The 21,939-nt window shown below is 39.3% G+C and overlaps 1 protein-coding gene across 1 annotated transcript in view; it reads left to right on the forward strand.

Annotated features, from left to right (window-relative positions):
• PLS1 (plastin 1) overlaps nt 1-21,939 on the forward strand; it is a 77,435-nt gene extending 55,496 nt beyond the window's left edge. Inside the window, exons 11-17 of the mRNA XM_060242304.1 lie at nt 1,624-1,702; nt 3,504-3,618; nt 13,637-13,770; nt 15,618-15,741; nt 19,105-19,229; nt 21,063-21,663; nt 21,809-21,939. Of these exons, the coding sequence (XP_060098287.1) occupies nt 1,624-1,702; nt 3,504-3,618; nt 13,637-13,770; nt 15,618-15,741; nt 19,105-19,229; nt 21,063-21,198 (713 nt within the window). The 3' untranslated portion in view covers nt 21,199-21,663; nt 21,809-21,939. The remainder of the gene's footprint in view (nt 1-1,623; nt 1,703-3,503; nt 3,619-13,636; nt 13,771-15,617; nt 15,742-19,104; nt 19,230-21,062; nt 21,664-21,808) is intronic.

Raw genomic sequence — 21,939 nt, forward strand, 5'->3', positions numbered from 1 at the left:
TCCTTTAGCATCTATACTTTCTGTAGAAAGTTTTCTTGGAATCAGCTGATGGTTGACTTGAAATATTCACATTTTGGTTAGAGATTTTTTGAATAATCTCAAATGGATCAAAAGAATTAGCATTTAATTTATATATTCTGCTCCAAATTTGACCAACATGTAGTTTTGCAGTGTAACAAAAAATTGAGTAAAATAAATAATTTTAAACAATTATTCTCATTGAAAATAATATTCGTCACCATTAAAAATGGCATATTTTTGGCTCATTTTGCATTCTTAATTTTAAAATGTGATAAAAATTTACAAGTATAAAAATTAAGCTGAATTGTTTAAAAATTTGATTTCTATCAACTCACATCTAGGGTGTTTTTAAAATAACAACCAAGTATTTGGCATTTATTTAAACATGTATTCTGTTTACCTTGCATTTTTTCAACAGTCCAGGTATAGGCTTAATATCTTCAAATAGACAGACACACCATTAAAGGTGGTTTCTCATCCTAAACTGGTTGATTAGTTTCTTACTAAGCTAATATTCTAAAATCCAAGAAATGTTGAATTTCAAGCAACAGTGCACTAATGCTGCACATACCTAATGGGAAGTGTTTTGTGAAAAGGACAAAAGCCACATTCCTACCAGCTTTACTATATAGTGGTGGTAATAGTGTACAGCTTTTGTGTTTACACACATGCAAGATATACATAGGGTGGGCAATATTTATTTACTTAATTTATACCTCACCTTTCTCCCTAATGGGGACCCAGAGCAGCTTTATGGCCTATTAATGTATATAAGACAGCTAGTGTGATAACAGTGGATTAAGTAGTGGAGTTGGATCATGGAGAAATGAATTCAGATGCCATGAAGCTCACTGTGTGACCCTTGCCCAAGCTTTTCTGTCATCTAGACCTGCCTCAAGTTGATGGTAAGGAAAAAAAAGAGGTAAACCCATCCAAAAGGCTAGCCTAACTTCCTTTAAGAAGAAGAAGAAGAAGAAGAATTGCAGATTTATACCCCGCCCTTCTCCCTGAATCAGAGAGGCTTACAATTTCCTATGTCTTCTCCCCCCACAACAGACATCCTGTGAGGTGGGTGGGGCTGAGAGGGCTCTCACAGCAGCTGCCCTTTCAAGGACAACTCATGAGATAGGCTATGGCTGACCCAAGGCCATTTCAGCAGGTCCAAGTGGAGGAGTGGGGAATCAAACCCGGTTCTCCCAGATAAGAGTCCACACACTTAACCACTACACCAAACTGACTCTCTCTTAACAAGAGTTGGTATATGGTCATAAGTATTCTGATTACTTAATTTTACTATTTGCATTTATTTCAGTCCTCACTACCAATATCTCTGTGCAGGTATATCAAAAAGATGTATGTGTAGCAGTTTGGTTCTTTGGTTTCTCCCCGTTTTCAGTAGAAAAAGGAGTCATGCTTTTTGCCTTGTGACTATACTGTTTGTATGCAACCCTCTAGATTTTGACAGATTTTAACAATTTGTCAGAAGAGATTATTCCTCAGGAAAAAATTCATTACTTTTATTAAACAGAATGTCTTTCAGAGTAATTACATTAATAAATGTTAAAATGTGTATCCTAATTAATTCTGTGCCTTTTGCAATAGGAGAAAGTAAGGAAGAAAGGACATTCCGAAACTGGATGAACTCTTTGGGTGTAACCCCTTATATTAACCATTTGTACAGGTAATTAACTTTAGTCATTAAAGGTTTGATGATGTAGCCCTCACTCATTGACATCCACAGGAAAATATCCATTTTATTCAATAGGGTTCAAGATGATACCTTAGGGCCAGTCCTCAACGTACAGATATTAGACTCAGAGAATGGTGCTATAATTAATTATTGAGAAGGATGTATAGCTGTAAAAAACACTGGCAATATTGTATGTAACTTGAAAGATTTACATAACATTCCCAAGCATCACACACCATTATAGGAATTCAGTGTGGTCACATCAATGATGCTGTAGATGTTTACAGGCCATGCAGCAGGCTTGAATGTATTTATTCCAAGAATTCCTAAAGAATTTCGATTTAAGAAGCTTCAGTTTCACATTTGACTAAGTTTGCAATGAGCATCAATAAAGCTCAAGGGCAATCATTAAAATATAGTTGTCCCCCCCTTTTTTTTTTAAACTCTTGGTTTGCATACAGACAACTTTATGCAGGATACTCAAGAGCAGAAGACAGAAAACTATTTTAGCTTTTAATGACAGAACTATCAGTGTTATATATAACAAAGCCTTCCTACCATAAATCATCATCACACACTTTCATTTCCTTAATACTTGTAATATAATTATTTATTTGTTATTATTTATCACAATTCTTTACCATGCACATATTGATGTAAAATTGTTGAATATAATGGTTATATAAATATATTGTTAAATGGAATTGTTACATTAGAAACTAAAATATGTATTTACATTTCTTAATAGAACTAATTACAAGCCAAATGTTGTATTTAAAAATTCACTCCTCATCTTTTGTGGTGTTTTACTTCTATATTTGAAAAAGGAAGCCCCAGGCAAGGACTCCTGCCCCCCACATGGCAGTGCGCACATTGCTGCCATGTGCCGCCTCTTTTGCCTGCCCTGGGTGCCTCTCCGCCACTTAGAGGCTGCCTTCTTTTACCACCACCTCTTTCATCTGCCTAAGGCCCAGTGCTAGGGCCTTGGGCATCCCAGGCTGGCATTTGCCCTGTGCCCTCCACCCATGCCTGCCCCGCCGCCACACCCCTGCCCACAGGGAGAGCAAGAATGGTGGCATGGAAGGAGGGGTGGGCGGGCTCTGGCCAAGCCAGGTTTGCACAGTGTACTTTCAGAGGGGCAGAGCACCTCTGAGAGCACACTGTGGAGGTGTTCTCCTCCGAGTCATGCTTGGAGAAGCTGTGCTGATGCCCCATCTGGCAGCATTCACCTTGAAGGCGAGAGCAGCCAGGCAGGGTGTGTTCTCCTCCAAGTTGGGCCTCCCTTGAGAGAGAAGCCTGGCTTTTTTTGCAGACCAGAGGGACCTCCCAGGGTTGCAGGAAAACATAACAAGTTTTAAAAGATGGAAGGGTGGCAAAAATGTCTCAAAAAGAGAGCTAAACACTTCAATCTTGTATGAATCCATGATAAAACAATGCCTTAGAGTTATTTTTTTTCCTGTGGGAGGAATATTAAATCAGTTGTATTGGGTGTAAATATGAGAACAGTATACAATTTAAAGATAGAGTTTTCTGTGATACACTACCAGTTGCTCTCAGTGGAGTGGAACCAACTATCCTCCAAATGGCCTTCTTTAGTCACTCTTTTTTCAATGGAAGAGCCACTTGAGTTGGAGGAAGGCTTCAAATTTGACCAAAAAGAAAATGGGCTATAAACATTTAAATAAATAAGAAAATAAACTTTGCTCAGTTGACAGATCGATAGGGATAGGATTCACACCAGTAGCCATAATTTTGTAATACAAATGTTTTTTCTTCTTCCATTTTGATCCAGTGACCTTGGTGATGCATTAGTAATCTTCCAGCTCTATGAAATGATACGTGTACCAGTACAGTGGAATCATGTCAACAAGCCACCATATCCTGCACTTGGGGGAAACATGAAAAAGGTTGGGAAAGTTTTTATATTAGAAATGACAGTAACCGTTCAACCATTTTATTAAATTGCATTTACACATATATTAGTTACTTATGTCCCTGGAGTATCAGATGCTGCTCAAGTTGCCATATTTAAAAATCTGACAGCTTTTAAACTAAACAGACCTGCTACTTTGGCAGAGTTCAGCAAGTCTGAGCCAAAAACTTTCTTCCAAGTTCTCAACAAGCATTGCTGGGGCTGTGGAAATGAGCAACTGTGGCCAGCCGCAATAATAGTGAGAGTGATAAGACTATGGAACTGGCAGGATGCCAGGCCTCCTGCTACAGGGAGAAGTGTCACAGCTTCCCGCCTTGTTGCCTACCTGTGCACTGGCATTGAACTGGTGCACTTACATCACTTCTGGTAAAAAACTGACAGTGACATAGCGGATGTTCTAGTATTTTGCAAAACCCAGTTTTTTCCCCAAAATGCTAGAGCATCTGCCATGTCACGTCCAGTTTTTACAGGAAGTGATGTGAGCATACTGGCATGACACCCTGAATTTTTTCCCAGGATGCATGGGGCCATGACAGCAGTGGATATGCTTGCCACATCTTCACAGGTGGGACCAATTACTAAATTATTGTTAAGAAGTGAAAATGAATACATATTATTTCTAATACAGGGCTTGACAGATTCCAAATGCCAGTTGCCATGATGTCTAGCAGTTTTATCATGGTACCTAGTATTTTTAGTAATGTTTTTATCTTGTTCCATTTAGCAGTGGAAGATGAATTCAATTCTTAAGTAGTTGCTTCCAATAGTGGCTCAAATATTCAATTAAAACTGGAGCTTTGAAAAGCAATAAAGGAATTATTTTAAAAATTGGGAAAACTTAGGCTAGGGTTAGCTTTTGTTGGGATGAAGACAACAAAGACAACCCCTGTATTTAAGAACTACAATACTTTTGCCATAATTTTAATAAAGTTACAAGAAACTGTGAAGAATTAGATTTTGTATTAGCAATAACTGGAACATCTAGTCATTAAAATACAAAACTCTTAGGAATATGGCTCCTAGGTTTTTGGGCAAGCTCCTAGAGCCAAAGAAAATTTGTCAAGGCCTATTCTAATACATTAATTTCAGTGGTATAATAATACTAATAAGTTTTTAAACCACAGCTAAGAGGAAGCTCCCTGTCTCTATACCTTGCCTCTCTCTCTTCAGCTTTCTCCTCACTATCTACCTTTTGCTGACAGCTGAACAGATATGACAGAGAGAGAGCACAGATTTCAGTCAGTCTTTTCAATAATAAGTTGCCTGCAGATTGGTGCTGTTCAGAAAGGGAAGAGGGAATTTAATTCTTCAAGCTTTCTTTGGTTTCACCTAGGGTTGTCAAGTTCAATTCAAGAAATAATTGGGGACTTTGGGAGTGGAGCCAGGAGCAAGGTTGCGACAAGCATCATTGAACTTCAGAGGGAGTTCTGGCCATCACATTTAAAGGGACTGCACACCTTTTAAATGCCTTCCCTCCACTGGAAATAATGGATAGGGGTACCTTCTTTTGGGGCTCACAGAATTGGACCCCCTTGTTCAAATGTTTTGAAACTTGGTGGATGTTTTAAGGAGAGGCATTGGATGCTATGCCGAAAATCTGGTGCCTCAAAAAACAGCCCCCCCAGAGCACCAGATACCCATGGATCAATTCTCCATTATAACCTATGAGAATCGGTCTCCATAGGGCAGGGGTGGCCAAACTGTGGTTCACGAGCCACATGTGACTTTTTCATACATAATGTGTGGCTCTTGAAGCCCCCACTGCCTCATCGGTTGGCTTGGAGAAGACATTTGTCTATTTAAATCACTTCTCCAAGTCAAGCCAGCAGGCAGCTTGGAGAATGCATTTAAAGATACTTTCTTTCCACCTCCTCTCTCCCTCTCCCTCCCCCATCTATTTTCCTTCCTTCCTTCATGAGGATAGGACTAGATGACCCCAGAAATCCCTTCCAACTGTATGATTCTATTATTCCTTCCTTCCTTCCTTCCTTCCTTCCGGCTCTCAAACATCTGACATTTATTCTATGTGGCTCTTACATTAAGCAAGTTTGGCCACCCCTGCCATAGGGAATAATGGAGTGCCCAGCAGACACTTCCCTCCCCCCCCCCACTTTCTGATGACCCTGAAGCAGGGGAAGGGCCTCCAAACGGGGGATCCCCTGCCCCCACCTGGGGATTATAGCAACCAAAGAGAGTAATGTGGAAATTGGAGCAGGTAAGAAGCACTAAGGCATCCATGCCATAACAGCCTCAATTATAGAAAATTTGAGTATTTTATAACAAATTCACTTATAAGATAATACAACACAATACAATGTGCAGATATAAAACACACCCGAATGCAAAGTCCATCTATTTGTAATTAAATGTTTATCCTTTAAAGCTGGAAATCCAGGCTGTGGTATGGTGAGCCATGTGAATAGAGTCCAATGCTCCAAATCTTCTTTCAGTCACAGTCAGTGTAAAAGTTGGAAGCAGCAAGGCATAAGATCGCAACAGGGATGCGCATAATGCCCTGTTTCATACGAGGCTTCTATGAGCTGCATAAATAAGATGTTGAAAATCACTAGCATAACTTATAAATACAAAAATTACATACAAAAGTGAGAAATCATTATACATACCTTCAAAAACATTTATATAATTCATACAGGAGACCAGTGCTCCATCCATTCTGCAGACAAGCAACAGCATGAAATCACAAACCATTATGCTATGCACTTATAAATAACAGGTGTTATCCATTACAGTCTTTCTTAAAGTCATAGACAAAGAATCTACAGTGACATTCCTGATATACAATACTATTGCAATTGGAAAAATATTTTATTTTATTAAAAAAAACATGACAGATCCGAATCGTTATTTAACTCATTAGGCATCAAGGAATTGAGTTTAAAAATCCAACGCATTTCCTGCGTTAACAACCATTTATTCATATCTACTTTATTCTGAAGACAGCTAGGGAACTTTTCTAGAACTTTTCTAGAACATTCTCGGAAATGTTCAATGAGGGGGGGCCCTCAGAAACAAATTTTTTAATGTGAGATTTGTGTTCAAGGATATGACTACGGACCCCACCCATCTTGTACTTCCATAATATATTTTTAACAGGGACATAAAATAATGTAAACATAACTCAGTTGAACAGGTTGTGGTGTCTTTTAGCCAGACACCACAACCTGTTCAAATAAGACTTGTGTTTACATTATTTATTTATTTTATTTTTTATTTAAGATTTATATCCTGCCCTTCCCACGAGTGGCTCAGGGCGGCTTCCAACAATTGGTCAAACATAAGATTAGACAATATTTAAATATATAAACAGTTAAACATTTAAAACAGTTAAAACCTTAAAAACCAGTAAACATTCCAAAAATATATATATAAAACAGGAGTCTGGCAAGCTACATTGAGTTTCTCATCTTAGCTAGGTGTAAGCTAGCTGGAAGAGGGTCGTCTTACAGGCCCTGTGGAACTGAACAAGGTCCCGCAGGGCCCTCACTTCCTCCGGCAGCTGATTCCACCATGTAGGGGCCATAACAGAGAAAGCCCTATCTCTGGTGGATTTTAAGCGGGCTTCTTTTGGCCCAGGGATAGTGAGAAGATTTTGAGTTCCTGACCTCAGTACTCTCTGGGGAACATGTGGGGAGAGACGGTCCTTCAGGTAGGCAGGTCCCAGGCCATATAGGGCTTTAAAGGTAATAACCAGCACCTTGCACCAAACTCGGTATATCACTGGAAGCCAGTGCAGGGTCCGAAGACCCAGCCGAATGTGTCCCCATTTTGGAAGACCCAGTAACAGCCGGGCCGCGGCATTCTGCACCAGCTGCAATTTCCAAGTTCGGGACAAGGGCAGCCCCATGTAGAGGGCATTGCAGTAGTCTAACCTCGAGGTGACCGTAGCATGGATCACTGTTGCTAGGTCGTCGCGCTCCAGGAAGGGGGCCAACTGCCTTGCTCGCCTAAGGTGAAGGAACGCGGACTTGGCAGCGGCTGCTATCTGAGCCTCCATCTTTAGAGAAGGCTCCAATAGTACCCCCAAGCTCTTGACCCTGTCCACCGCCATCAGCGGCGCACCGTCAAAAACTGGTAGGGGGATTCCCCTTCCCGGCCCCCGGCGACCCAAGCAAAGGACCTCTGTCTTCGCAGGATTTAGTCTCAGTCCACTCAGTCTGAGCCACTCAGCCACGGCCTGTAGTGTAAATGATAGACTTTGCATTCGGGTGTGGTTTATATCTGCATGTTGAATTGTATTGTATTATCTTATAAGTGAATTTGTTATAAAATACTCAAATTTTCTATAATTGAGGCTGTTTTGGCGTGGATGCCTTAGTGCTTCTTACCTGCCCCACCTGGGGATTGGCAACCTAGTTTCACCAGGGCTTTTTTTTTTTAGCAGGAATGCACAGGAACACAGTTTTGGCTAGTTTGGCATCAGGGTGTGGCCTAACATGCAAATAAGTTACTGCTCGGCTTTTTCTATAAAAAGCCCTGTGTGAAACAAGGGTGATGTCAGGGGGTGTGGCCTAACAGGGAAATGAGTTCCTGCTGGGCTTTTTCTACTAAAAAAGCCCTGGGTTTCACTAACTGGAGCAACCTCTGTATTGCTGCTGTAAATTTTAAAGAGAAAAGAGATGTATTCTTAAACAAACAAACAAACACCTCTTTTAAAGACTATTGCAGAGCCCTGTATCGAATGGTAAAAGTGGCTGGATCTTGAAGGGTTAAATCCCTTCTTTCTCATGCAATTCTGATCCCAACTGGGTTTGTGTATGTGCAGTTTACTCTTAATGGTTTGACAGAAATCTGTAATCTCTTTCACATCTGTTTTGGCCCTGACTTTTAACATAATACAATTTTCCCAGAATGTTGCTGTCATTCAAGCAGTATATGTGCTAGCCCAGGATATTACAAATGCAAATTATAAACACTTTTAAAATGCTACCTTTTGAGTGAACAGATGTGCTGTTTTAAATCTTAAGGGCCAAAAGATGTGCTCTGTAGCTCACTGGAAGACAGTAATTCTAATAAGTAAATCTAGTACGATGTGTATGTGTTCCAATACAGCAATTTAATTGGAAGAATAAATTGGAAGCTGAATTCTTACAAGGTGGGTCTTATGAGCATCGTGGGGGAACAGACAAAATGAAAATCCCATGCCTCTTCCCATACAGAATTCTCTAAGCTTGCAGGGACGGTCTGGCACTCTCACATCCCTGCCTCCCCCTTTCTTCCATATTCTCTTCATCCAGGGGGCTGGTGGACACTTAAATTATCCATCATCTGATGAATTGTTTTAATGCATTTCACTGTTGTTTTAATTCTATTGTTTTCACTCCTGATGTAAACTGTCCTGAGCAGGGAATGGGCAGCTTAGTAAATAGAATGTAATAAATAATAAATAAATTGAGCAAGCAGACTTCTCCTCCTCTTCCTCTTTTCCCTTAACTAACTCTCAGCTGCTTTCAACATTCCATTCCTTTCTGAAGCATTTTCAATCCTTTTCAAAAAGTCTTTTTGTTAGCCCATGAAGTTAATATTTCTTGCATAACCAAGGAGACTGCCAAATAGGTAGAAATCACTATTTTGTCTATGAGTGTTCTTGTTGTACAACTTCTATTATCTACAGAAACATCAGTTTACTATTAGATACAGCAATTAAGAGTTTGCTCTGATGCTGTTTCGAAATGGAGATTATTCTCTGTATAGCACTTATTGCTACTAAGTATCCACACAGCTGTTTCCCTACACTTTTTTTGGCCTCCAACCAGCGTATTCTAATCCACCAAAGGGATTTTAAAAAAAAAATAACAACCTTGGAATTGCTAGATCACTTTAGTGTTATGGAAATCTACTACCAAAATTTGCTTGTTTTCACAGTCATCTTTTTAAAGGGCCAAACTACACGATTCATTTTCTGGTGAGTGAAAGTTTTTCAAGCAACTCCCTGCTGGGGCCATTTTGGCTTAGGAAAATAAGCAGTGTGGAAGGCTGTGGATCAGGTCCAGGGAATTCATTCAAAAAGTACTGTGTAGTTGGGCCCTAAGTCTCATTTTGTCTTATGGCATTCTTTAAAAAAAATTTAAGCTCATTTTGTTTGTTTATTTAAAATACTTATTATCAGGGCTTTTCCTATACCATTGTTTCACACAGGGCTTTTTTATATAGAAAGAACCCAGCAGGAACTCATTTGCCTATTAGGCCACACCCCTTGATGTCACCATTGTTTTACACAGGGTGTTTTTTTATAGAAAGAGCCCAGCAGGAACTCATTTGCATATTAGACCACATCCCTTGACATCACTATTGTTTCACACAGGGCTTGTATTGTAGAAAAGGTCCAGCAGGACTCATTTGCATATTAGGCCACACCCCCTGACAACTAGCTAGCCAGAACTATGTTCCTGTGCATTACTGCTGAAAAAAGCCTTCTTTATTATATCCCCATTCCACATCTTTCTTCTGAACATCTCCTTTCATAAAACAAATTTTAAAATAAAAATATATGAAAACATTAAAACAAAATTAAGAAGACCTTATGACTCCTAACAATAGGTATTCCTGTCCAGATTCAGGCTGTCTTCAAAATTACAGATTTATTTATGTACTATCTCTTCAGAGTCTTGCTTGAGGTGGCTTAATTTTTTTAAAAAATACCATAAGATGTAAGCAGCATAAAACTACCCATAAAACAGATAAGATTATTAAAAAGCTGTTAAGATAAAACCAAAGGGGATGGCATTCCAAAGGTGAGGTGCTACAACAAAAAATGTGAAGTCTCTAGTCACCCTCTGCCACATCTCTGAAGGTGGGGTATAGCAAGGCTTCAGAGCCAGATCTCAACTCAGGGGTATCAAATGTCTGGCCCACGAGCCAGAACCCACCAGCCCAGAGCTTCAATCAGGCCCATTGTACTCTTTCCTCCTCCCTCCTGTCCTCACCCTTTGAAGCTCCAAGGTTGCTGAAGCTCCCAGCTCCCTTCTTCTTTGTCTTTGCAGGCTGAATCAAAAAACAATTCTGGGCTTGCAGAGCTGCAAAGAAAATGCAGAATGGATTTTCCATTAAGGTCTCTGTGCCCTGGGAGTAGTCTATCTGGGCACAAAGACCTTAATGCAAAATCCATTCCATGTTTTCATTTCAGCTTTGTCTGTGCAGCAAAGCATTTTAATGGAGTAGAGCTCAGTTTCACTTTTCAGCGTTTATATGGCTGTTCCTTGCTGGAGTTGTGTGACCTTGCAAATGATGCTTTGAGCCAGCATGTCTCTGCTGAATGGACCTTAGAACTGATGCCTAGTAAGACCTGGGAACCCACAGCCAAAGGGGAATATCACACTGAAGAGCCATTGCCAATCTGAGTAGACCTGGGGGCAGGGGGAGAAGTTTGCCATTTCATGTTTTCCTAAATGCAGAGCATTTTATATTTTTGGTTTATATTTTTACTTTCTGCTGTGATCCCTGTGCTTTTTCTTGATGTTTATGTTTTAAAATTACATAGCCAAATTCCACTATTCCCCCACCTTTCCATTTTAACCAAATATTGCAAGAGTTTTAAGCAGGGCTTTTTTTGAGCAAGAACGCACAGGAACACAGTTCTGGCTGGCTTGGTGTCAGGGGGTGTGACCTAATATGCAAATAAATTCCTGCTGGACTCGTTCTACACAAAATGCCCTGTGCAAAACAATGGTAATGTCAGGGGGCATGGCCTAATATGCAAATTAGTTCCCACTGTTTAAGCATGTTTATATTTTAAGTAAAAAATTATATCTTTAATTGTGTTTCTCTATATCCTTTATAAAATTTATAATTCCACTACCTGGCATTACATTTTATGATATGCATGGCCTGCCCCCACAAAGTCCCATTTATGTCAGAACCAGCCCTTGTAATAAATGAGTTTGACATCCTTCTCTTAACTAGTAGGCTGGATAGTATGGGAGGAGATGGTCCCTCATGTACCCCGACTCCAAGCCATGTAGGGCCTTAAAGGTAAGGAAAGGTCCCCTGTGCAAGCAGCAGTCGTTTCCGACTCTGGCGTGACGTTGCTTTCACAATGTTTTCACGGCAGACTTTTTATGGGGTGATTTGCCATTGCCTTCCTCAGTCATCTGCGCTTTCCCCCCAGCAAGCTGGGTACTCATTTTACTGACCTCGGAAGGATGGAAGGCTGAGTCAACCTTGAGCCAGCTACCTGAAAACCCAGCTTCCACCAGGGATCGAACTCAGGTCGTGTGAGCAGAGCTTAGGACTGCAGTAGTACAGCTTTAATACTCTGCTCCACAGGGCTCTTTTCCTTTTTCTACATTCCTCTTTTCAAAGGCACCATGTAGAGTTAATTATAGTAATCTAATTTGGATGTGATCAGATCATGAATCACTGTAACCAAATAATGTTTTTTTGAGGAACAGCTATAGGTGGCAAAATTCTAAAACTCATCAAAGGGGTGTCAAACGCATTTGTTATGAGGGCTGGATCTGACATAAATGAGACCTTGTTGGGCTGGGTCATGTGCATCATAAAATGTAATGCCAGGTAGCAGACATATAAATTTTATAAAGGACGCAAACACAATTTTTTTAAAAAAACCCTAAAATAAAACATGCTTAAAGTATTAGCACTCTTGCAATATTGTGGTCAGTATCAAAGCAAGCTCTCTCCCAGTTCTACCCCAAGAGAGGAGCCTCAGCCAATGGGGAAAATAGAGGCTTTGCTCTATAGCTTCTGTGCAGTTGAGAAATCCTGGCAAAGCAAGCTGTGACACAGAAAGAAGCAAGAGAGAGAGACAAAAGTAAGCAGGCTTGCTCGCGAGCATGACAGAGCCCTTTGGGGGCCTGATCCGGCCCCAGGCCACGTGTTTGACACCCCTGGTTTAAAGCGTGTAACCTACTAAGAATGCCTTTGTAATTTATTCTTCTACCACAAACTAGTTGAGATCTTGTTCTTTGATTGATTCACATGGTCCAGTCTTTGCACTGTATTAGCTTTTGTTGGGTTAACTCCAATAAAGTAATGACCTGTTTTCATGTCTGTGTGCCTTTCTCCTTATGACTCCACAATGAAAAGTACTAGAAAAATATAATCTACTAGTAGGTCATAGAAGATACAGCAACTCCCAGTTTTGTTTAAAAAACCTTTGAAAAGCCCACTAATGTATATGGATAAAACAGCCATTGTGGGGGCTGAGCAAAGGAAAATAGCATTGTTATGAGCAGAACCTGCAAAAATATATACCTTCTCATTTGTATGGTAAAAACATAAGAACATAAGAGAAGCCATGTTGGATCAGGCCAACGGCCCATCAAGTCCAACACTCTGTGTCACACAGTGGCAAAAAATTTTATATACACACATACACTGTGGCTAATAGCCACTAATGGACCTGTGCTCCATATTTTTATCTAAACCCCTCTTGAAGGTGGCTATACTTGTGGCCGCCACCACCTCCTGTGGCAGTGAATTCCACATGTTAATCACCCTTTGGGTGAAGAAGTACTTCCTTTTATCCGTTTTAACCTTTCTGCTCAGCAATTTCATCGAATGCCCACAAGTTCTTGTATTGTGAGAAAGGGAGAAAAGTACTTCTTTCTCTACTTTCTCCATCCCATGCATTATCTTGTAATGGTATGTAAAGGAGTGTTAACTGTGATCTTTCTATAAAGAGTATAACAGAACAAGAACAAACACAAAAGCAGGACAAATACAGGGGTCAATGTCATGTGGTTGCTACAGTAAGGAAGCCAAGATGGAACAAAACATCCATAAGAAAGCAGCATGATACTTTATCCACTTATTATTGGTTGATACACTGTACATTGTTTAAAATTCTTTCCATATACATATGGATTAAACATACTGATTAGCTGGTATAGGATGGTCCTCCTTACTGGGTTTGTGGCTGGTTTGCTTTGTACAAAACATGATTTAAAATATAATTCAAAATAACTGTAATTTGTGAATCTAAAAAGTATTTGTCATTTGCATAAACAATGTAGATTGAAAACTGTAACTATGCAGTGGAACTGGGAAAGACAAAAGCCAGATTTTCCTTAGTTGGCATTGGTGGACAGGACCTCAATGAAGGCAACCCAACACTGACATTGGCATTAGTGTGGCAGTTAATGAGAAGGTAAGGATTTGTTGCAGCTCAGGAAAAAACAGTGGCTTTCAAAATCATTATATGTTTTTAATTTGTTTTCAGCCAAATTTGGATGACAAAGTCATACAGTTTTTCTTCCATAAGAAACTCATGGATATTATTTAGCAACTTGTCCTTTACTAAATGTGACTTAAGATTGCCAGTATAGAAAGTTGTTCCCTGATGGCTAAATGGACAGAATGCATGTTGTTTCCCACTCATCAGGATGTCACAGTATGTACAACATGTAGAGATTCTGGAAGCCTGCAGTAGATAAAAGCATGTTTATAAGTGTTCTGTGTTACAATTAATTTTGTTCTACAAGGATACTTTCATTTTAAATATAAAGGTTTAAAATGTCATTATGAAAACAATAAAATTATTTGTGCAGGTAAATGCAGTTGATACTATGTGTTGTGGTACGAACAATGTTATTAGTGTGATGAAGGAAAATATCTAGTAACAATGGGATATTATTTTAATAACCATCACCAAGTAGTTAAATTATCCTTGCTTTTCAAATTCTGTTCATTATGTAAGCTCAAAAATTAATAATTTATAATTCAAAAGAAAAATGGGAAGGAGAAACTTTGATCTTTTCAGGAGGGACGACTTCTTTCTTATGAGGGACGTTGGGGGCTTTGTGCAGACACACTAGTCTTGGAGTCATAAGCAAACACCCATGCTTAACTGTGCAGAAGGGGGCAGTTAGTACAAACTGTGATCAAAGAAAGTTATGTAACCTTTCCCCTCCACTGCTTCTCTCCAAATTACCCCTTTCAAAACTGTAATTTCTTAAAAAAAATTGTAGCAGGCATATATTTTCACATAATGTATAGTTAGCCGCTGAGGAAGCTTGTGTATACCGTGCTACAGGGACAACTATAGGCAACAATTGGTGTATTCACACTACTCTAAATAATGTGTTTTGCAAATAGATTTTTGCTATTCTTACACAGTAAAATCCAGTTGCAAAATGCATTATTTAGTGCAGTGTGAACGCACCCAATATATACCCTCTAAAGTTTCCACTCGGCCATCTTCAGCAGAATTACACCCTTCTAAGTTGTTATGTCAATGGGTTTAAAGCAGGGGTGTCAGACTAATTTGTTATGAGGGCCAGATCTTCACCTTGTCGGGCCGGGCCATGTGTGTCATAAAATGTAATTCCAGGTAGGGGAGATATAAAGAACACAGACAAACACACTCAGCCTAATGTACCTCACTGAGCCTCAGCCAACAGAAGGAAGAGAGGTTTGGCTCAGCAGCTCTGCTGTGTAATTGCTTGAGCCTGTAAAAGCAAGCTCTCCTTCCCCCACTTCCTCCGCAAGAGAGGAACTTTGCTCTGTAGCTCCGGTGCAATTGAGGAAGCCTGGCTAATCAAGTTGTGATGCAGAAGAAAGCAAGAGAGGGAGAAGGAAGCAGACAACAGTGAGTTGCTCGGGAGCCTGATAGGAGCTCTCCGGGGGCCTGATTCAGCCCCTTGGCTGCATGTTTGACACCCCTGGTTTAAAGCGTGTAACCTACTAAGAATGCCTTTGTAATTTATTCTTCTACCACAAACTAATTGAGATCTTGTTCTTTGATTGATTCACATGGTCCAGTCTTTGCACTGTATTAGTTTTTGTTGGGTTAACTCCAATAAAGTAATGACCTGTTTTCATGTGACCCCAGTGTTTTGACTTCTTTCTTTTCCATGTTCCTTGTATGAGCCCTATCTGAACAGGTTTCTGAAAGTATTGTTTTATAATTATTTTAATTTACTACCAGGAAAATTAGGGAAAACTTTATATTTCTTCATCCAATACAAACTCTGTTCTGTGTTCATTCTATTACAGGTATACTTTGAATGTACTGTCAGACCTTGGAGAAGGAGAGAAAGTAAATGATGACATTATTATTAAATGGGTGAATCAAACTCTTTTAAATTCAAATAAGAGCACCTCAATAACTAGCTTCAAGGTACCTACTTCAGTATAAAGCATATATCAATCACACAGATATTTTTGTGGGAACTGCTATATAGCAGAAGGTTAATATTAAGCCTTACCCATAGTTGGCTTCAGAGTGTCTCTGAAATTATGCATTCATAGGCCACTTTTAAAATATATATATAAAACGCATAGTCATATAATATCTATGTATTTCATTGATAGTATATTGTTGTACTTACGGTATGTACATGCACACATGGGTGACCCCTGAGGATTCAGAAGGCTCATCTCCCCATAGTGTTGCCAACCTCCAAGTGGGGCCTGGAGATCTCCCACTTTTACAACTGATCTTGAGCTGGCAGAGATCAGCTCCCCTGGAGAAAATGGCTGCTTTGAAGGGTGGATTCTATGGCACTGTACCATGCTGAGGCTCCTCCCCAAACCCTGCCCTCTCCTGTATCCACCCAAAGTCTTCAGATATTTTCCAACACAGACCTGGCAATCCGACCCCCCAGACGGATCCCCAGACTCCTCCTCCTCACACTATCTTCACTTTACTTCCTTTCTCCCCTCTTTCTGCTTACAACCCCTGCAGCTTCTCCTCTCCCACTTCCCTCTAGACCCCATTACCTCCTTTTGCTGTATTTTTCTTTCCTGTCTCCCTCCATGCTGGCTTTGCTTCCTCTCATCACCCTTCTAACTTCTCTTTCTTGCTTGTCCACTCCTTTCCCCTTACAATTTATCTTGACAAGGAACTGTAGCAGCGACTTTGGATTTTGATTCCCCATATGACTCAAAATCACCGCTGAGATTATTTAGCACTTCTGGAATATGGTCTTGCATTAAAGAAACTAGCATATTGAGGACATTTTCACAAATTGATAGAAAACTGTTTAGTCATTCCACCACAGTTGTCATAGGACTGTGAAAAATAAAATTATAATGATTAAAGGCAATTTATGGTTCATATCACAAATTTCTATAAGGTCTTGTTAAATATTTATTATATAGTAAATAATGGAATAGATAATTTCCAATGGTAGACTAGTCATTATTCCAGTATAGGAACCCATTTACTTTGTTCATATCATGAGGTGGCAAGATTCAGTGAAAAAGAAAATGCTAGGAAAACTGAAGGCAGAAAGAAAAGAGGAGTAACACAAGATAGCTTGTCTCAATTTAGGAAGCCACCTTCAGTTTACAAGACCTGAGCAAGGCTGTCAGTGTTAGGACATTTTGTAGATCAATAATTCATAGGGTTACCATGAGTCAGAAGTTGCCATGGGTCACACAAGAAATCTAGATCACAAAATAAACATAACTGCAGACTTTCAGACCTTGTAGACTTATAGCACTTCCAGGCCTCCCACTTGCAACTGTTCTTCTATACAGCAGGAACTAATTTGCATATTAGGCCACACCCCCTGACATCACCATTGTTTCATGCAAGGTTTCTTTGTGGAAAAGGCCCATTTGGATATTAGGCCACACCCCTTGATGCCAAACCAGCCGAAACTGTGTTCCTGCTTTTTTTTTTTAAAAGCCCTGCTACTGCTGCTCTAAGTGGCAGTGGGGACTTTTTTTAATATGTGCAATGCTACATCTCTTCTGGGGAAAACAAGGCCATGATGTACAATAGCTCTAGGAATTGCTGGAAACTCTGTGGCAAAACCATAAAGTTTCAAGTGATTCCTAGAGCTACCCTACATCATGTTTTTTCCCCCATAAGTGACACTGTGATGTGCACGTTGTTACAGCCCTCCACATTGCTACCTGTAAATCTATAGTCTTATCCGAGCTTTTGTCACATAAATCAGACTCCAAACCTTAAACTATCGCCTGATGTAATCATACATTAAGTTCAGTGGCAGTTATAATGGTACACTCTGTAGCTCAGGCTACCCATCAATAAAATACAAGCATAAAATGTTATATCACAAAATAGCCATTTTTTCATGTTTTATGAAGTGGTCTTCCTGGTACTGGAATATGTAGTACATAGAATAACTATAGATCTATAATGGGCAGACATAATCCAAAATAATTAGCACTAGAAATTGACTGTATTGCCCAGGGCTTTTTCTGAACAGGAACGCACAGGAACGCTGTTCCAGCTGGCTTGGCCAAGGCTCTGGCTCAAAAAAAGGTCTCTGGCAGAGGAAAGCCACTAGGCGGCCATGTGCTTTCAAACTGTGCGCTGCATCCTCTCTGCCACCTCCAGCCTCCAATGGGCTTGCAAAGACAGTGAGAGATCCAGAGCTGCCTATGAATGCCCCCTCCTGGGAGAAGCTGGGCCTGCTGCTGCTCACTTCACTGCATGTGTTGTCTCTGTCCAGGCTATGTGAGAACACACATCCATTAAATGCAGCTGATGGTACTGTCCTATTCTGTGTCAATACGCAGAAAGTAACCTACTGAATGGGTGACATTTTTCAGTGATGTCAGGGGATGTGGCCTAATATGCAAATGAGTTCCTACTGGGCTTTTTCTACCCCAAAAGCCCTGGTATTGCCAATGAATTTTCTGAGACATGTCAGCTTGGTATGGGGAGGGGCTGTGGTTCAGTGAAAGTACCTCTGTTTAACTTCCAGTTAAAAAAGATAAGGTAGTAGGTGAAAGACCTCTGCCAGAAATTGCACAAGAACCTAATTGCACAAGAAAATCAGCTTGATGAATATTACCACTAAAATGTTGACAGATGCAAGAAATTACTGAAGACTTCTGATGTAATCTCCTAACATTTATTTAATACTAAGCAGCCTCAAACCACAAGCAAAAATATCTTCTCATGTATAAGAACTGGAGGAAAGAAACATAAGAGATTTATAAATGATTTTCATGGAAAGATTATAGTAGGATGATCCAAGGACCTGTTACTAGTAGTGCACATGAGGTTTCTTGTTAATTCAAACAAATATATATTATGAATTAGTAAACTGTAGTCTAAAGCATAGTATGCAGAATTATAGACAAAGATAGTAATTAGCCATGTTGGTCTGCAGAATATTTTTAATGTGATTTTTTATTTGATCAGTTGCTGTCTTTTCAATTCCAAGGAGGAGAATATAATTTTCTCCTTCTTCTTCTTTATCTTAGTGCAACTTGAAAGCCTGCTTTGCACCCAGTTCCATCAAATCCAATTAAGAATGCAATACATACTATTTTAAGACTACAAGAAAGCCTTGGTGCCTTTCCAATATACCCTGCAAAAATTAATTTCCTGTCTTGGTTTATTTTGTAATGAATATAGCTTGATTAAAAGTTTTGGAAGGGAATTACATTATTTTTGTATGGATTGGGTTATTACTGGAAATGTGAATAGAAAAAACACATATATGAAAAAGTATGATAACTCCATTCATTATTGAACATCTTTCAACACTTGTTTTAGGATAAATCTATTAGCACCAGTTTACCTGTGCTCGATTTGATAGATGCCATCGCGCCAAAAGCAATCCGTCCAGAAATGATCAAGAGAGAAAATCTTACTGAAACCGACAAGTTAAATAATGCTAAGTAAGTCTTTACCACTTATTTTTTTCCCTTTATAAACATTAAGAGAGCAATCCTAAACAGGTCTACTCTCAATTTTACTACAGTCTATTCAATGGGACTTACTCATAGGAAAGTGTCCTTAGGACTGCACTATAAGTCTCTGACCCAGCTGAAGTTGCTGATAAATCTAGCAGTTGCTGATAAACCTGCTGATGTACACATGGAAGATAATTCCCGAGTTGTAACAGTGCTACCATGTTGTACCAGAAACAACAAAGAGTTCTGTGCCATCTTAAAGGCTAACAATTTTATTGTGTATGAAAAGAGTGGTCTCAGCAGATTTGGGGGTGTCAGTCTCTGCAGCCACTCCTGTCTTACTCTATTGTTAGCAAACATCTGAGAAATAAGCTTTTAATTACCTTCTAGTTTTCTTACTGCAACCACAATCTTACCATCAAGGCTTCTGTTGAACCTCAGTCTCCATACAGCCAGACCAGCTAACATTCCCTCTTTCCCCCTGGAATCTTTAAACAAGAGCAGATTTGCTGTGTTTAACGATGCCCAGGGAACAAGAGAAAAAATGTCATTGCTTTGGTTAGAAGCAGTAGTCATAGGTAGTGCATGATGTGCATGGAGGTGGGAGCATAGGCCTGAGGCAGAATACCTTGTTGAATTGCTGTTGGGCTTCTACAGATGTTTGTATTATCCTCAACTAACTAATATACACAAACTATCCATTGGTGTAACAAAGCAAGAGTCATTGCACCTTTAAAACCAATAAAGTTTTATTCAGAAAGTAAGCTTTCTTGTGCTGGAAGCACACTTCATCAGACAATAGTATGGAATGGCAAGCAGTTCTAAATATAAAGATGGCAGTAAGTTAGTATGTTAATGTTAGTATGCAGAGTCATAGAAGTGTTTTTTAGCAGATTAAAAGAGTCACAAATTGCCGTCTTGTGTTTGTTAGTTTGTTGCTTGCCATTCCATACTATTGTCTGATGAAGTGTGCTTCTAGCACACGAAAGCTTACATTCTGAATAAAAATTGGTTTGTCTTAAAGGTGCACCTTGACTCTTGCTTTGTTCTACTGCTTCAGACCAACTTGGCTGCCCACCTGGATCTATCCATTGGTGCGTTATACATATGTACTTCAAACTGAGGAGAATGCCTTCTATGTGACCAAATGAAAGTGTATACTACATACTAACTATTGGCACTGGATGGACATGTACATTCTATCTGCATTAAAAATGTGTATCTAACGATTTCATTGTGGCCCAGACAACCACAGCAGTGCTTCAAGGCATACATAAACATGGTTTTGCACCAAGATTTCCCTTACTGGATTGAGACTTGTTTGTCAGCCACATTGGTTGAGTGTGCTTTACATCTGATACAGGAATTGTAGTGGTTACTGAGCAGATTACTGGTAGTCCAATGAGAATCTAGCAGACTTGGGCCATGAGACACACTTGAGCTGATTTCCAATAATTTTTGCAGCGTTTTCTCATAGCCATATTATTGTTTTTCTTGACTTTTAATTACAGTGTCATTTTATTTTGTGAATAATTAAATAAATAACTGCCTAAGCCTGTTAGTAGGGATATCCTGTTAGTGGGGCACAAGAATTTTAGATTGTTTTAGCATACACTTTAAATGTATTTTATATGTGTTCTAATGTTTTTTCTTAATCCAGTTGTTTTTATACTGTTTTATATTGTTGCTGTCCAGCTTGGGTCCTGATATACTTGGGGAAAAGGGGAAGTATATAAATATTTTAAATAAATGCATTTAAATATATTTAAATGTTATGTCTGTTGAGTAATAATTTTTTTCTCCTTTCTTCCCTCCAAGATATGCTATTTCAGTTGCTCGGAAAGTTGGTGCTTGTATATATGCCCTACCAGAGGACTTAGTAGAAGTGAAGCCAAAAATGGTTATGACAGTATTTGCATGCTTGATGGCAAGAGGACTGAATAGAATAAAATAAAGATTTTTTAACACATTTTCTGCCATGATCAATACAATGAATGCCTCACTGTTTACAGACTAATGACATAAAATAGCTGTAAAACCAGAGATAATTTATATGCACAAATGTGGAGATGTATAGAGAGATTATTTACCTAACTCAGTTATTTATACTTAAGGTTTCATCTGGAAAATTTTATTTTATATTAGTAATTTGTGAGATTACACTGCGATTCAATAATCGTTATGTTAAGATTACTGTTATATACCATTTTGAAACAAATAGTATTTAGGTTGTTTTCTTAGTGCACGAATCATGATTTTACGATGCTATTTTAGAAGCTGCTGTGAAATAAGAGTTGATTTTTGTGTGTGTACTAGCATATAGCCTTATGAATGAAAGGCCTTTGAAGACTGATTTCATTCCATTACTATTATGTTGATCCAAACTCCCAACTGTCAGTGTCCATGCCTTATAGCAGGGGTGGCCAACGGTGGCTCTCCAGATGTTTTTTGCCTACAACTCCCATCAGCCCCAGCAAGCATGGCCAATGGCTGGGGCTGATGGAAGTTGTAGGCAAAAAAACATCTGGAGAGCTACCGTTGGCCACCCCTGCCTTATAGTAAAGGACTGCCAAATTCCTATTAACATTATGGCTTCAAATGTGGTTTAATGGATAAATTAACCAACTAAAGTGTTAGTTTATTGATCAGTGGGACCTGTTTTAGTTGGAGAAGGGAAATTTCATATGGTGGAATT

The sequence above is a fragment of the Heteronotia binoei genome, chromosome 6, assembly GCF_032191835.1.
Source record: "Heteronotia binoei isolate CCM8104 ecotype False Entrance Well chromosome 6, APGP_CSIRO_Hbin_v1, whole genome shotgun sequence".
NCBI lineage: Eukaryota > Metazoa > Chordata > Lepidosauria > Squamata > Gekkonidae > Heteronotia > Heteronotia binoei.